This window comes from Callithrix jacchus, chromosome 7 (assembly GCF_049354715.1).
Source record: "Callithrix jacchus isolate 240 chromosome 7, calJac240_pri, whole genome shotgun sequence".
NCBI lineage: Eukaryota > Metazoa > Chordata > Mammalia > Primates > Cebidae > Callithrix > Callithrix jacchus.
In genome coordinates this window covers 46,193,049-46,208,677 of record NC_133508.1, presented here as the reverse complement: position 1 = coordinate 46,208,677, position 15,629 = coordinate 46,193,049, and the positions used below count along the sequence as shown (strand labels likewise).

General features: G+C 51.3%; 1 protein-coding gene across 3 annotated transcripts in view; it reads right to left on the bottom strand.

The window, feature by feature from the left end:
* Nucleotides 1-207: 207 nt before the first annotated feature.
* The window catches only part of SLC45A1 (solute carrier family 45 member 1), a 30,101-nt gene continuing 14,679 nt past the window's right edge, over nt 208-15,629 (bottom strand). For all 3 annotated transcript variants that reach the window (XM_002750244.7, XM_078330309.1, XM_035307601.3), the window contains 4 exons: nt 11,142-11,295; nt 7,311-7,487; nt 5,333-5,538; nt 208-626 (listed from right to left, as the gene is read on the bottom strand). In XM_002750244.7, the coding sequence (XP_002750290.3) occupies nt 360-626; nt 5,333-5,538; nt 7,311-7,487; nt 11,142-11,295 (804 nt within the window). In that variant the 3' untranslated portion in view covers nt 208-359. The remainder of the gene's footprint in view (nt 627-5,332; nt 5,539-7,310; nt 7,488-11,141; nt 11,296-15,629) is intronic.

Below are 15,629 nucleotides of genomic sequence, written 5' to 3'. Positions count from 1 at the left end.
AGTTGTGACAATCAAAACTATCTCCAGATATTGCCAGATGTCTTCCTGGGGGTGGGGTGATAATACTGCCCCTGGTTGAGAACCATTGAATTTGATCTTTACTTTCAAAAAAAGATTCTTACAAACCTCCCCCTGCCCAAGTTCTCAGGAGAGTAACTTGGTCCCCAGAGCACCTTTCAGCCACCAGAGAGCAACAGCTAGAAACTGTAGGCTTTGCCGCTGTCATTTATTATTTTATCACATATTTACATTCCAGTAGGCAGCCTGTCCCCGTCCACCAAGGCCCTTTGGTCCTCACTGGTCGGTCTGCTCCAGACCCCCAGGTGCCGCTGTGAGTCCAGACTTGAGGCTCCGCGATGTCAGACGTTCAGCAGGAGGGGCCGGTGCTCCTCGTCAGCAGTGTCGCTGGGAGGAATTTCATAAATGACAAACAGGGAGGAATACAAGCAGCCCAGGAAGGACACGAGGCTGGAGAAGTACATCACCCCGTTGGCGCTGCCCACAGCTGAGGTCAGGGGCCCCAGGACCAGGGAGACCAGAATCTGGGCCAGGAAGTACTGGCAGCTGAGCAGGGAGATGTCGACGCCCATGCCCCGCCGGGTGCCGTCCGCACTGGACCCTGCAAACTGACCCAGAGGAAGAGAGGTGTCAGCCAGACATGCTGCAGCCAGTACGAGGTGACTGAGCCCCACGTGGCCTGCAAGCCCAGGAGGCCCGAGCGGCCCACGCACAGCAGCTCATGTTTTCCAGCACCGACGTGCACAGGGAGTTCAGCCAAGAGTTGAACAATATTTGTTTTCAGAGAGATGACGACAGTGAAAAGAATCTGTGACTAATGGGGCGGAGGGCTGAGCTCCCATGGGCCGAGGTGGCCGGAGACACTTTCCCCACTCAGCACGTGAGCTCGTCCCCATCCTCTCACCCAAAGAAAACCAATCTGCCCAGCCAGGTGGCCACTCCACTCCTGTCTTCCCCTCTGTCACCTTCGTCCAGGATGGGGCCTGCCCCACACCTCGAAGTCCTCTGCACGTGACGGCCTCTGCTCCTGTGCCTGAGGCTCCAAGGTCTTTGTGGCCTCCAGCTTGGACATGTCACTCACTCTCCCCTGCCCACCACGCTGGGGGACAGTGGCTGAGAGCGTGGTCTGTGCGGAGTGATGATGGAGAGGGGTGGCATGGGCTCCCCTCACTTGGCTCCCCCAGCACCAGCTGGCCTGTCAGGTGCTGGGTGAGTGGACATCCCTGTGACCTGGGGGCCTGGGCCTCCCCTGTGGCTTCCCTGTGCCAATTCTACCCCCATCAGAAGGGCTGTGTTCAGGGCTGGCCCAGCTGCACTTGTCAGACTCCAAAGTCTCTAAAACAAACCAGGGCTAGGCCTGGGGGAGGCAACTGAGGCATGAGATTAAAAGGGAGAAAAGGCCAGGCACAGTGGCTTATGCCTGTATTCCCAGCACTCTGGGAGGCTGAGGTGGGCAGATCACCTGAGGTTGTGAATTCAAGAGCAGCCTAGCCCCGTCTATGCTAAAAATTCAAAAAAACTAGCCTGGGGTAGGCACCTGTAATCCCAGCTACTCGGGATGCTGAGGCACAATAATCACTTGAACCTGGGAAGCAAAGGTTGCAGTGAGCTGAGATCACATGACTGCACTCCAGCCTGGGAGGCAAGCAAGACTCCAATTAAAAAAAAAAAAAAAGGGAGAGAGAAACTCAGTAATGCAGTTCATTTTTCTTTTCTTCTCTTTTCCGTCCTTCCTTTCTTTTTCTTTTTCTTTCTTTTCTTTCTTCTTTCTTCTTTTTTAAGAGACAGGGTGCTCTGTTGCCCAGGTTGGAGTGCAGTGGCAAAATCTCAGCCCACTGCCGCCTCAGCCTCCTGGGCTCAAGTGATCCTCCCACCTCAGCCTCCTGAGTAGCTGGGACTACAGGTGCCTGCCACCACACCTGGCTACGTTTTATTTTATTTTTAGAGATGGGATCTGGCTATGTTGTGTGGGCTCTCCAGGCAATATTTCAATACAGCATTTTAAAGTTTCCAAGTCACTGCCAAAAAAAAAAATCATGGTGAGAACATTATGCAACCATAAAAGGGAATAATGAGGCAGTGACCCAGGCAGCAACATGGATGGACCTGGAAGCCCACAGCTGAGCTGCAGAGGCCAGACACAAAAGGCCGCGTATTGCCTGATTCCATCACATGAGACATCCCAAATAGGCAAGCCCATGGGGACAGGAAGTAGGCCTGGGAGAGTGGGAGGGTCAGAGGGGCGACGGCTGGCGGATTTCTTCCTGGGTGACAAAACTGCTCTGAAATTGATGGTGATGATTGTACAACTCTGCCTGTGCTAAAGCCACCGACGGTACACTTCCCGTGCTACTCGATGTGCACTGTATCTCAATACAGCTGTTAAAAGTCTATGCTGAGGCCAGGTGCACTGGCTCACACCTATAATCTCAGCACTTTGGGAAGCCGAGGTGGGCAGATCATTTGAGATCGGGAGTTTGAGACCAGCCTGACCAACATGGTGAAACCCCGTCTATACTAAAAATACAAAGTTATCTGGGCATGGTGGTGGCATGCACCTGTAATCCCAGCTACTCAGGAGGCTGAGGCAGGAGAATTGCTTGAACCTGGGGGCGGAGGTTGCAGTGAGCTGAGATCACGCCATTGCACTCCAGCCTGGGCAACAAGAGTGAAACTCTGTCTCAAAAAGAGAAAAGGAAAAAAAAAATCCATGCTGAGAAAATATCAAAAGAAAGTTTAAGGCACTTTATTTATTTAGAGACAGAGTCTCTGTCACCCAGGCTGGAGTGCAGTGGCACAATTTTGGCTCACCGCAACCTCCTCCTCCCAGGTTCAAAGAGTTCTCCTGCTTTGGCCTCCCGAGTAGCTGGGATTATGGGTTCAGGCCACCACACCCAGATAATTTTTGTATTTTTAGTAGAGACAAGGTTTCATCATGTTAGCCAGGCTGGTCTTGAACTCCTGACCTCAAGTGAGTGATCCACCCACCTCAGCCTCCCAAAGTGTTGGGATTACAAGCGTCAGCCACCATGCCTGGCGAATTTTTCTATTTTTAGTGGAAATGGGGTTTCACCATCTTGACCAGGCTGGTCCTGAACCCTTGACCTTGTGATCCACCTGCCTCGGACTCTCAAAGTGCTGGGATTACAGGTGTGAGCCACTGCCTCAGACTCCAGTATGGGGTGGCTCAGCACTGTCACTGATCTTTTCTTACTTTTTTTCAAAGTGTAACTATATTATGGTATAGAGTAGTACTTTATACATTAGCTCATTTTATACTAAAAATATTTATATACCACAGTAGAGAAACCACTGCACAGATAGCTCCAACTTGAATTAGAAAATATTGGCTGGGCACAGTGTCTTATGCCTATAATCCCAACCCTCTGTGGGGCCGAGGCAGGTGGATCACTTGAGGTCAGGAGTTTGAGACCAGCCTGGCCAACAGTGAAACCCTGTCTCTACTAAAGAGATATACAAAAATTAGCTTGGCATGGTGGTGGGTGCCTGTAATCCTAGCTACTTGGGAGGCTGAGGCAGGAAAACCACTTGAACCTGGGAGGTGGAGGTTGCAGTGAGCCGAGATCACACCATTGCTCTCCAGCTTGGGTGACAAAAGCAAAACTCTGTCTCAAAGAAAGAAAATATTTTCTCTGTAGAAAATAGTAAAAATTATAACATGTACCAAGCTAGCTCAACAAGTTCATTTAAGCCAAAGAGTAGCTAAATGCATTAGACATTTATAAATATGGGTTGAATTCTGGGATCCAGGATGAGCTCTAGTTTCATTTATTGAAGCAGCCATGTTTTCAGTTACGTGAAGTGAAACTTCTATTAATCTTATGCCTGATTATTTTTCTTTATGCTAAATCCATAATCCATAACAAGGCTTGGCTGTTCTTTCCTAAAGGACTGATACTGTATCCTTTTAATCTGCTGGATAGGTACCCATGCCTATCCAAATAATGAAATGGTTCGGCTGTTATTCAAGCATGCCCAGTATATGGGCAAAACCAGATCTGATAAATGATGCTGTCACCTCATACCCACGGCTTGCTGGGAAGCATGAGGAACAAGAGCAAAGTGGTAAAACTGGCAAATAGGCCAGGCGCGGCGGCTCACACCTGGAATCCCAGCACTTTGGGAGGTCAAGGCGGGTGGATCACATCCTGGTCAACATGGTGAAACCCCATCTCTACTAAAAATACAAAAAAAATTAGCTGGGCATGGTAGTGGGCACCTGTAATCCCAGCTACTCAGGAGGCTGAGGCAGGAGAATTGCCTGAACCCAGGAGGCGGAGGTTGTGGTGAGCCGAGATCGCGCCATTGCACTCCAGCCTGGGTAACAAGAGCGAAACTCCGTCTCAAAAAAAAAAAAAACAAAAAAAACTGGCAAGTAGATCAGGGAATACAACCAAGACAATTCTGAGACCCCAGGGCAAGGCCCACCTAGTCAGGATTCAAGGACAGAACTGAAGTTCCAATAGAAAAAGGATGCCGCCTCAAGGACCAGCAGCTGAGCTGGCTATCAGCACCCCAGGATGTGGTGAACAGATCCCCTCTTTATTTAAAATTTTGATGATATTGTTCTGCATGGATTTTTGGCATAAATTCTGACTTTTTTTTCTTTGAGACGGAGTCTCGCTCTGTCACCAGGCTGGAGTGCAGCGGCGTGATCTCCACTCACTGCAACCTCCGCCTCCCAGGTTCAAGCAATTCTCTGCCTCAACCTCCCGAGTAGCTTGGACTACAGGGGCACACCACCACGCCCAGCTAATTTTTTGTATTTTTAGTAGAGACAGGGTTTCAACATGTTGTCCAGGATGGTCTCAATCTCTTAACCTTGTGATCCGCCCGCCTTGGCCTCCCAAAGTGCTGGGATTAATGAATTCTGATTTTTAAAAATAATTCATTAACATCTTATTGATCTAGATTGCTGAGTGTTCTGAGCTTCACTGCCTCCTCATAAGCCCCACTGTGAATGGCTGGGACAAGCGTCACCAGGAGACCCGGCTGCCTGACAAAGGAGTAGGGAGGGGGCGGCCTCCCATTCCCATCATCCCTGCGAAGGACACAGAGTCCAGCCCAGAGCCTGGGTGGGCTGGAGGTTTCTGCTAAGGAAGCAATGAGGGGGAGGCAGGCAGGGGGCGCGCCCCACACTCAGAAGGGCCCCTGGGTTTAATGCTCTGCTGTCGCTGTCTTCACAGTCATCATTCTGCATCAGGCTCTGCAGACTGTGTCCTGGGGGACAGTTCTCAGTGGGGTTTCTCTCTCTAAGGAGCAAACCCGGAGCAAGACCAGGGAGAGCACGTACCTTCTTACTCTGGTAGTAATCGCAGAGCAGCGAGTAGGGCAAAGTGCACAGCGTGGAAAATAGAACCCCGTAGGTTATACAGAGTGACAGGACCACGTACAGATTCCTGGAGAGGGTGGCGAGCCCTGTCCCCAGGCCAAAGGCGAGATAGGCGATGAAGTAGAGGGTGCGGACGCTGAGGAACTCCTCCAGCTTCTCCAGGATAGCTGTGGGCCGCAGAGAGGGTAAGCGGTGCCACGTGGCCAGAGCCTCAGCTCTGGTGCCAGGACTCAGCTTCCAGTGCCACCTCCCCACAGCTGCCCCTGACACTAGCAGTGGTGGGAACTGGCTTGGCAGGCCACTTGTCTCAGACCAGAAAGTACTTCCTCCAGGACCCACGGGAGCTGAGCGACCACCCCAGTAACTCTGGTGGGTGCCCAGGACAGGGCTGTCTGGATGGATAGCAGGACCGGGATGTCCTGTTCACACTGGCCTGGGCAAGGTCCCTCAGAGCTTCTGCAGGCAGAGGGGTCTTCGGGCTGTGACACCAAAGAGGCTCAGGGATTTAAGGTCTCTAGCTAAATCTCTGTTCTTGTGCAATTATGGGTAGAACAGCAGCCTGACCCGTAGCCAGCCACCATCATTATACCCCCAAGAAGACGTGACGGCATGGATGTCAGTGATGGGGCTCCTTAGAATCAGATAAAACGGGGCCACTTCCCCACACCCTGAGACCACCAGGCTATGGGGGAACCCAGCACCCAAGGAGCCGCCCCATAGACTCGCAAGTGAGATCTGACTGATTTCTTCTTGCTTCAGCCCCTCAGTGACCCTCTACTTTGGGGCTTGAACCCACGAAGATAGGGGCAACTAAAATAAAGCAATTGACAGATAATGGCTCAAAGGCAAAGTCCAGCCTGCAGCCTAGTTTTGTAAATTTAAAAAAATTTAATATTTTTTAGAAAAGGGTCTGGGCATAGTGGCTCAGGCCTGTAATCCCAACACTTTGGGAGGTCGAGGAAGGTGGATCATGAGGTAAAGAGATCGAGACCATTCTGGCCAACATGGTGAAACCCCATCTCTACTAAAAATACAAAAATAGCTGGGCATGGTGGCGCGAGCTTGTAGTCCCAGCTACTCAGGAGGCTGAGGCAGGAGAATCACTTAAACCAGGAAGGCGGAGGTTGCAGTGAGCTGAGATCACGCCACTGCATTCCAGCCTGGTGACAGAGTGACACTCCATCTCAAAAAAAAAAATCAAAAAGAGATGAATATCTTGTGACGTGAAAGTCCCAGGAAATTCCTATTTCAGTGAACACAGTGTAGTTTTACTGGCGTGTGGTGCCCACTCGGTTTCCCATGTCTGTGGCTTTCAGTGAGGGGCTGCAACAGAGACCACTGGGCTGGCAAAGCTGGAAATACCAACTCTCCAGCCTTTGGCAGAAAAAGTATGCAGACCTCTGAGATAAAATTTCCCTAGTGCATGCTTCTTGCCAGGCCCCGTGGGGATGGCAGCTCGGCTTTGCCCTGGTGTGAACTCATCACTGCACTTCAAGGGTCCCCCTGACACAGAATGTCAAAAGTCATCTGGGCCCCTGGCCTCTGCCAGCCCTGCCCCCACCTCCCTGGGGACCGGCTCCTTGAAGCGAAGTGGGAAGGAGCTGGGGGCTGGCGGACAGCACGCTGCCTGGGAGTGGCCTCGGGGTCCCCCCAGGCCCCTGCTTCACCCTCACTACTGCCTGCAGGTGTAGTCAGGTCCTGACACACCACACCCATGCACCCAAGGGTCACCAGCTCTCGGAGGCCTGAGGCTCCCAGGCTCAGCCTCTTCAGCCCGGCTCCCCCAAGCCCAGAGCCCTGCAGCCAGGAAGGACATGGCATCCCCCGAATTGGGATGTAGTATCTGCAATCGTAAGGCCAAGGACCTTCCTTCATTTCACAAGCTCCACGGACCCAACTAAAGCCCTTACTGCCTGCCAGCCTGGCTGGGCACAGGTACCTGAGTAGAAGGCAGCGCTGAAGGCGTAGATGCACATGCCCCAGCAGCCCATGGTCACGCCACTATTATACTTCTGATACGCCTCTGATGTGTGCGGGGCTTTGGGGTCCCCCTGAAACACCACTTCGCCCATGAAGTCCGTGTAGAAGAGCAGCATCCCCTCGAAGGAGAGCCACCCTGGAAGAAAGAAAGGGGTTCATGACTGCAGGGCAAAGGCAGCACTCTGCCCTTTCCCTAACCATCAGACAGTTACTGCTTATAAAAGTTTTGAGCGATTTGTATGGATTCAAACATTTAAGAAGAAATATCTCTAGCTTCACAAACATCCAGGATAACCTCTGTTAAAACTGTGTTCAGGCCAAGCACAGTGGCTCATGCCTGTAATCCCAGCACTTTGGGAGGCCAAGGCGTGCAAATTGCAAGATCAGGAGTTTGAGACCAGCCTGGCCAATATGATGAAACCCCATCTCTACTAAAAAATACAAAACTTAGCCAGGAGTGCCTGTAGTCCCAGCTACTCTGGAGGCTGAGGCAGGAGAATTGCTGGAACCTGGGAGGCAGAGGTTGCAGTGAGCCAAGATTGTGCCACTGCACTCCAGCTTGGGCAACAGAGCAAGACTCCATCTCAAAACAAAAACAAACCCTCAAAACTATATTTGTTTCAGATATGGTCTGGCTGTGTCCCCACCCAAATCTCATCTCAAACTGTAGCTCCCATAATCCCCACGTGTCATGGGAGGACCCAGTGGGAGGTCATCGAATCACGGGGGCAGGTCTTTACCATGCTGTTCTCATGAGAGTAAGTCTCATGAGATCTGATGGTTTTATAAAGGGCAGTTCCTCTGTGCACACTCACTTGCCTGCCGCCATGTAAGAAGTGCCTTTCCTTCTCCACCTTCTGCCATGATTGTGAGTCCTCCTCAGCCATGTGGAACTGGAGTCCATTAAACCTCTGTTTCCTTAAAATTACCCAGTTTTGGGTATGTTTTTATTAGCAGCATGAGAACAGACTAACACAGTTTCCTTGCAGTCTTTTATTTTAAGCCACTATATATTTCTATAAACACAAGGCAAGGGTAGTGGCAAAGGTGCTCCAGCTCCCTGGGCGATGCATGGGCAGGGGGCCGTTTAATTGGGAAAAATCCATTGGGGAGCATGGACACGAATATGATGCCGTGGACCTTAGCGCTCCATTCCCTGAACCTCAGCAGTCCCCTCTTCGGTGGAGGAAGGTGGTATTTATAGGCCCTCTTGAACCATAATGAATCATCACCTACAATGTTCTATGCCATCAAGAATTATTAAACAGACTGGTTTGGATGGCAGCAAAATATTTCACAGTGTGGATGTACCGAATATATTGAACCCTTCCCCAATTGTTGGACATCTATATCCCCTGTTGAGTCTGTGGCTGTCCTAAACCATGCTGTGATAAATGCCTTGCGCATATATTCTGAATACAGTCTTTGATTATGGGCTTGCAGGAAATACTGAGTAAGAATAAAAGCTAGGAACATTTTTAAGATTCTCACCCATTATGACATTGCATTCTAGGTTATGTTGATTTTTGTCCCATAATGTATGAGTATCTCAAATTCTTTTTTTTTTTTTTTTTTTTTTGAGACATTGCTCTGTCAGCAGGCTGGAGTGCAGTGGTGCCATCTTGGCTCACTGCAACCTCAGACTCTCTGGTTCAAGCAATTATCCTGCCTCAGCCTCCCAAGTAGCTGGGATTACAGGCATGTGCTACCACATCTGGCTAGTTTTTGTATTTTTAGTAGAGATGGGGTTCCACCATGTTGGACAGGATGGTCCTGATCTCCTGACCTCATGATCCACCTGCCTTGGCCTCCCCAAGTGCTGGGATTACAGCTGTGAGCCACTGTGCCTGGCCTCAAAATTTTAATCATGCTCAAATGTTTGACAACTCCACAGCAAAAAGAGACCAAATGGAACAAAATGCAAATTGGTGCTTGTCAGTGGTCATTGGAAGGCTGAGCCAGGTGAATTTACAAAGTGCAATAGACATTGGCAGGCAGGTGTGGGGTCTGTGTGCCAAGACAGAGCAAGACAAAGTGGGAAGGTGGGAAGGTGGGAAGGTAGGAAGGTAGGAAGGTGGGAAGGTGGGAAGGTAGGAATGTGGGAAGGTGGGAAGGTGGGAATTTGTGAAGGTGGGAATGTGGGAAGGTGTGAAGATGGGAATGTGGGAAGGTAGGAAGGTGGAATGTGGGAAGGTGGGAAGGTGGGAATGTGGGAAGGTGTGAAGATGGGAATGTGGGAAGGTAGGAAGGTGGAATGTGGGAAGGTGGGAAGGTGGGAATGTGGGAAGGTGTGAAGATGGGAATGTGGGAAGGTAGGAAGGGGGAATGTGGGAAGGTGGGAAGGTGGGAATGTGGGAAGGTGTGAAGGTGGGAATGTGGGAAGGTGTGAAGATGGGAATGTGGGAAGGTAGGAAGGTAAAATGTGGGAAGGTGGGAATGTGGGAAGGTGTGAAGGCGGGAATGTGGGAAGGTGTGAAGGTGGGAATGTGGGAAGGTGGGAATGTGGGAATGTGTGAAGGTGGGAATGTGGGAAGGTGGGAAGGTGGGAAGGTGGGAATGTGGGAATGTGGGAAGGTGGGAAGGTGGGAATGTGAGAAGGTGAGAAGGTGTGAAGGTGGGAATGTGGGAAGGTGGAAATGTGGGAAGGTGGGAAGGTGGGAATGTGGGAAGATGGGAAGGTGGGAAGGTGTGAAGGTGTGAAGGTGGGAAGGTGGAAATGTGGGAAGGTGGGAAGGTGGAAATGTGGGAATGTAGGAAGGTGTGAAGGTGGGAATGTCGGAAGGTGGGAATGTGGGAAGGTGGGAAGATGGGAATGTGGGAAGGTGGGAATGTGGGAAGGTGGGAAGGTGGGAATGTGGGAAGATGGGAATGTGGGAAGGTATGAAGGTAGGAAGGTGGGAAGGTGGAAATGTGGGAAGGTGGGAAGGTGGAAATGTGGGAATGTAGAAAGGTGGGAATGTGGGAATGTGTGAAGGCGGGAATGTGGGAAGGTGGGAAGGTGGGAATGTGGGAATGTGGGAAGGTGGGAATGTGTGAAGGCGGGAATGTGGGAAGGTGGGAATGTGGGAAGGTGGGAATGTGGGAAGGTGGGAACGTGGAAATGTGGGAATGTGTGAAGATGGGAATGTGGGAATGTGTGAAGACAGGAATGTGGGAAGGTGGGGAAGGTGGGAAGGTGGAAATGTGTGAAGGTGGGAATGTGGGAAGGTGTGAAGGTGGGAATGTGGGAAGGTGGGAATGTGGGAAGATGTGAAGGCGGGAATGTGTAAAGGTGGGAATGTGTGAAGGTGGGAAGGTGGGAATGTGTGAAGGTGGGAATGTGGGAAGGTGGGAATGTGGGAATGTGTGAAGGTGGGAATGTGGGAATGTGTGAAGGTGGGAATGTGGGAAGGTGGGAATGTGTGAAGGTGGGAATGTGGGAAGGTGGGAATGTGAGAATGTGGGAAGGCGGGAATGTGGGAATGTGGGAAGGTGGGAAGGTGGGAATGTGTGGGTCCATCATTTCACTGTTGTCCAAAGAGCTTCTGGTAATGAGACTCTTGTCTCTAGGGAGCCCCAGGTGTTGGGCCCAGAATGAGCTCTGTGGCTCTCAATGGTGACACCAGGTTCAGCTTGGAGCTGTCCAGGGCAGGCACCCGAAGAGAATCCCCCCAGGGCAGACACCACACCCCAGGTCTGGCCTTGGTGCTGCTGTGGGAGGCTTGTAGAACAGAAAGCTTCCTAGAAGGCCCATGGGGCGAGAGCCCTGAGCAGGACCCAGATGCACAGGGAGGCTTGGTCGAGAGCTTACCCAGGAAGTGGTTGACGCAGAGGGTGCGCAGCGCCTTGGGCATGTTGCAGATGGTGGCGCAGAGGCGGCCCACGGACAGAGGCTGCTCAGCGCGCTCGATGGAGCCCGTCAGCTCGCTCTCGTACTTCACGCCATTGAGCAGGATGTTGGCGACCTGGGAAGAGCCCACAAATCCTTCCTCAGAGCGCTGCACCCCATCATACAGTGCAGACACTGTGGTGCTCAGAGGGGAGATGCTCTTGGAAACGCCCGCGTGGAGGCTGGGTCTGTCTTCTTATCAGACGGCAGGATCCCCCACCGAGACCAGCCTCAGAGGGACACCTCAGGGCACCGCTTTTGAGGCCCCGGCAGCTAAGACTAGAATTTCATTTCGGGCGTGCCCACAGTTTGGCCACAAGACCCAAGATCTATGCCACAGGGAGTGAGATAAGACTTTGCAAAATGCAAAGTACATTTGAAATTTTAAAAAACATGGGTCAGGCAGGTGTGGTGGTTCACACCTGTAATCCCAGCCCTTTGAGAGGCCGAAGTAGGTGGATCACCTGAGGTCAGCAGTTGAGAACCAGCTTGGCCAACATAGTGAAACCCCGTCTCTACTAAAAAAAATACAAAAATTAGCCAGGCATGGTGGCGAGTGCCTATAATCCCAGCTACTCAGGAGGCTGAAACAGGAGAACTGCTTGAACCCAGGAAATGGAGGTGACAGTGAGCCAAGATTGCGCCACTGCACTCCAGCCTGGGTGACAGAGCGAGACTCTGTCTCAAAAAAAAGAGCTGGAGAGGGGGTCAGTTCAGATCCAGACACTTGGGAAGTCCTTTCTTTTCCATAATAAAAGGCTGGGAAAGACTTATTTCAAGGTGGCCACCAGGAACATGCGTTCAAAATTCTCTCTGCATGGATTACCCCTCCATGCTCCCCCACACCCCCGCCAAGAAGACAGGGCGGCCCTGTCCCCACAAGTGCCTCAGCTCTCAATAGCGGCTCACAGAGCACATGACACACCCCATGGTCAACAGGATGGAAACTGGAGCCAGGGGACTTAAAGCCAGGGGGCTGAGATTTCTTTCTGGGGCTCAAGAGCAACAGTGCACGGACATCTGCACTGGGTCTGCAAGCTCCCTGGAAGGAGAAGGTTTCATTCCAAGTAGCCCTGGTTGGGTTTGGGGTACAGACTCCAGTCAGGGGACAGGAGAACTTGTCAACTATTCTTTCTTTCTTTCTTTTTTTCTTTCTTTCTTTCTTTGAGATGGAGTCTCACTCTGTTGCCAGGCTAAATGCAATGGCACCATCTCTGCTCACTGCAACCTCTACCTCCCAGGTTCAAGCGATTCTCCTGCCTCAGCCTCCTGAGTAGCTGGGACTACAGCCATGCACCATCACGCCCAGCTAATTTTTGTATTTTTAGTAGAGACGGGTTTTCACCATGTTGGCCAGGATGGTCTTGATCTCTTGACCTCGTGATCTGCCTGCCTTGGCCTCCCAAAGTGCTGGGATTACAGGTGTAAGCCTGGCCTTTTGTCATTTTTTTAGAGGCAGGTTCTTGCTCTGTCACCTGGAGTGCAGTGGTAGGGTCATGGTTTGCTGCCGTCTGGATCTCCTGGGTTCAAGTGATCCTCCCACCTCAGCCTCCCAATAACCAGGACTACAGGCATGCACCACCACACCTGGCTCATTTTTAAAAAATTCTTATAGAGATGAGGTCTCACTATGTTGCCAGGCTGGTCTCAAACTCCTGGCCTCAAGTGGTCCTCCCACCTTGGGAAACTAATCGTTTTTGAATTTAGATGTTGGGGAGCAAAGAGGCGCTGGTTCCACTGGGGAGTCTGTGGTGCGGTAGGCACTGGGTACTCCTGCTGGGAAAGAAAGCTGAGAGGACGCCGTGCTGGCTCCCAGGACACCCACGTCAGCAGGGTGCATTACCCACGCCTGCCGGAGGAACAGCGCTGCAGCTACGCCTCTCTGTCCACTGAGCGCAGATGTGTTTATATTCAGATCATGATTTTTACTTTCCTCAAAGAACTGATGTGTAAACTACATTCTCTGGAGAAAGGAAACAGAAAAGGGGGATGAAGGCAAGATTTTCAACCATGCCTAAAGAACGGGATCTAAAGCCAGTCTGAACTTTTTGAAACAGTCTGGGATGACCCAGCATTGACGAAGACCAGATCAATGACCCCGACATCATCCACAGTGAGGGTGACAGTGCCCTCAACCCAAGCAATGAGAACATCTCTCTTCTTGAAGATGACGGGCTTTCCTGGCTCTCCAGTGACTCAGTTCCTCAAGCCCTTCCCAGACAGGAGCTCGCTGTCCTTGGTGCCACCAGGAGCCTCAACAGATGTCCCTGGTGGACACTGGGCAGCATCCCTCCTCGCGCTGAGACAGCACGCAGGTATGGAGACACCCTGGCCACACACACCAGAGAAAAGCAAACAGAAGGCACCATCCCGCTCACTCCAAGGAGAAAACAGGCTGGGGCCGAGCGCAGTGACTCATGTCTGGAATCCCAGCACTTTGGGAGGCCAAGGTGGGAGGATCGTTTGAGCCCAGGAGGTCAAGACCAACTTGGGCCACGTAGTGAGACCTCATCTCTACAAAAAGTAAAAAATTAGCTGAGTGTGGTGGCACATACCTGTTGTCCGAACTACTCAGGAAGCTGTGATGGGAGGATCACTTGGGCCTGGGAGACTGAGGCTGGAGTGGGCTGTGACTGCACCCCACACTCCAGCCTGGGCGACAGAGTGAGACCCTGTCTCAAAACAAAACCAAACAAGGCCGGGCTCGGTGGCTCACACCTGTAATTCCAGCACTTTGGGAGGCCGAGGCAAGTGGATCGCTTGAGCCCAGGAGCTCAAGACCAGCCTGGGCAATATGGTAAGAGCACATCTCTATATTTACAAAAAAAAGTAAAAACTAAAACAAGACAAAAATACTAAAAAAAACAGCCGGGCATGGTGGCTGACGCCTGTAATCCCAACACTTTGGGAGGCCAAGGCAGTAGATCGCCTGAGATCAGGAGTTCAAGACCTGCCTGGCCAACACGGTGAAACCGGTTTATATTCTAATAAAAATATAAAATTAGCCAGGCATGGTGGCAGGTGCCTGTAGTCCCAGCTACTCAGGAGGCTGAGGCAGGAGAATCGCCTGAACCTGGGACTCAGAGGATGCAGTGAGCCGAGATGGCACCACTGCACTCCAGCTTGGGTAACAGAGCAACACTCTGTCTCAAAAAAAAAAAAAGCATGGATTCTAAAATCTCATGAAACCCCACAGATTAGTCGGTGGCCTCGCAGCGCATCTGATGTATAGAAAATACAACTGAAACAGCTTTCCGGAAGGTTCTTGGCCTTCACAGAAGAAGGCACTGCCCTGGAAATTCCTGTTTTTACAGCCTCTGGGAGTTACCAGATGTCAGGCACCAGGAGGGATGATCCCAGACACAGCTGCAGGTTTCACATCTTGTTTCCACTGTCAATGAAGACTTGGATGTATTGGCACAGGATTCCCATGGCTAAAATGGACCAGAGCCTGGACATCTAGGGAAAAATACTAGAAACAAGTGGGGTACATGCAATGTCTACAGGAAACTCACTAGCGGGACAGGCCCAGCCTGAATTCTTTGGGCAAACATAAGTGTTTAAAAGAATTATAAGGCTGGGCACGGTGGCTCACGCCTATAATCCCAGCACTTTGGGAGGCCAAGGCGGGCAGATCACCTCAGGTCAGGAGTTCATGACAAGCCTGACCAACATGGAGAAACCCCATCTCTATCAAAAATAAAACATTAGCTGGCGCAGCGGTGCATGCCTCTAATCCCAGCTACTCGGGAGGCTGAGGCAGGAGAATTGTTTGAATCTGGGAGGCAGAGGTCATGGTGAGCCAAGATCACGCCATTGCACTCCAGCCAGGGCAACAAGAGCAAAACTCCATCTAAAAAAAAAAAAAGTCACTGTCACTCCCGGCCAGGGTGTTAAACGAGCTGATACCTAACAGACGCCCTGAACTCACTCACTCATTGTGGTCTCAGGCCTAGAACTTGTTCACCGACGTGCAAGTGAAGATGTAATGTCTCTGAGGCTTGTCTTTTTTTTGGAGACAGGGTCTTGCTCTGTCACCCAGGCTGGACTGCAGTGGTACAATCATGGCTTCCTATAGCTTCAACCTCCTGGGCTCAAGCCATCCTCCTGCCTCAGCCTCCAGAGTAGTTGGGACCACTCATATGCCCCACCATGCCCAGCTAATTTTTATGTTTTTAGTAGAGACAGGGTTTCACCATGTTGCCCAGACTAGTTTCAAAGTCCTGAGCTCAATGGCTCCTCCCACCTCAGCCTCCTAAAGTGCCGGGACTATGAGCATGAGCCACCACTTCTGGTCTCTAAGGCTTTGCTCTTTAGGCCAAAGCACTTGACAACACCCCACGATGGCTGGGAACTTCTTCCTGGATGGACTCTTCCTCTTCGTCATGTACCTGACCAGGGGGACTGTAA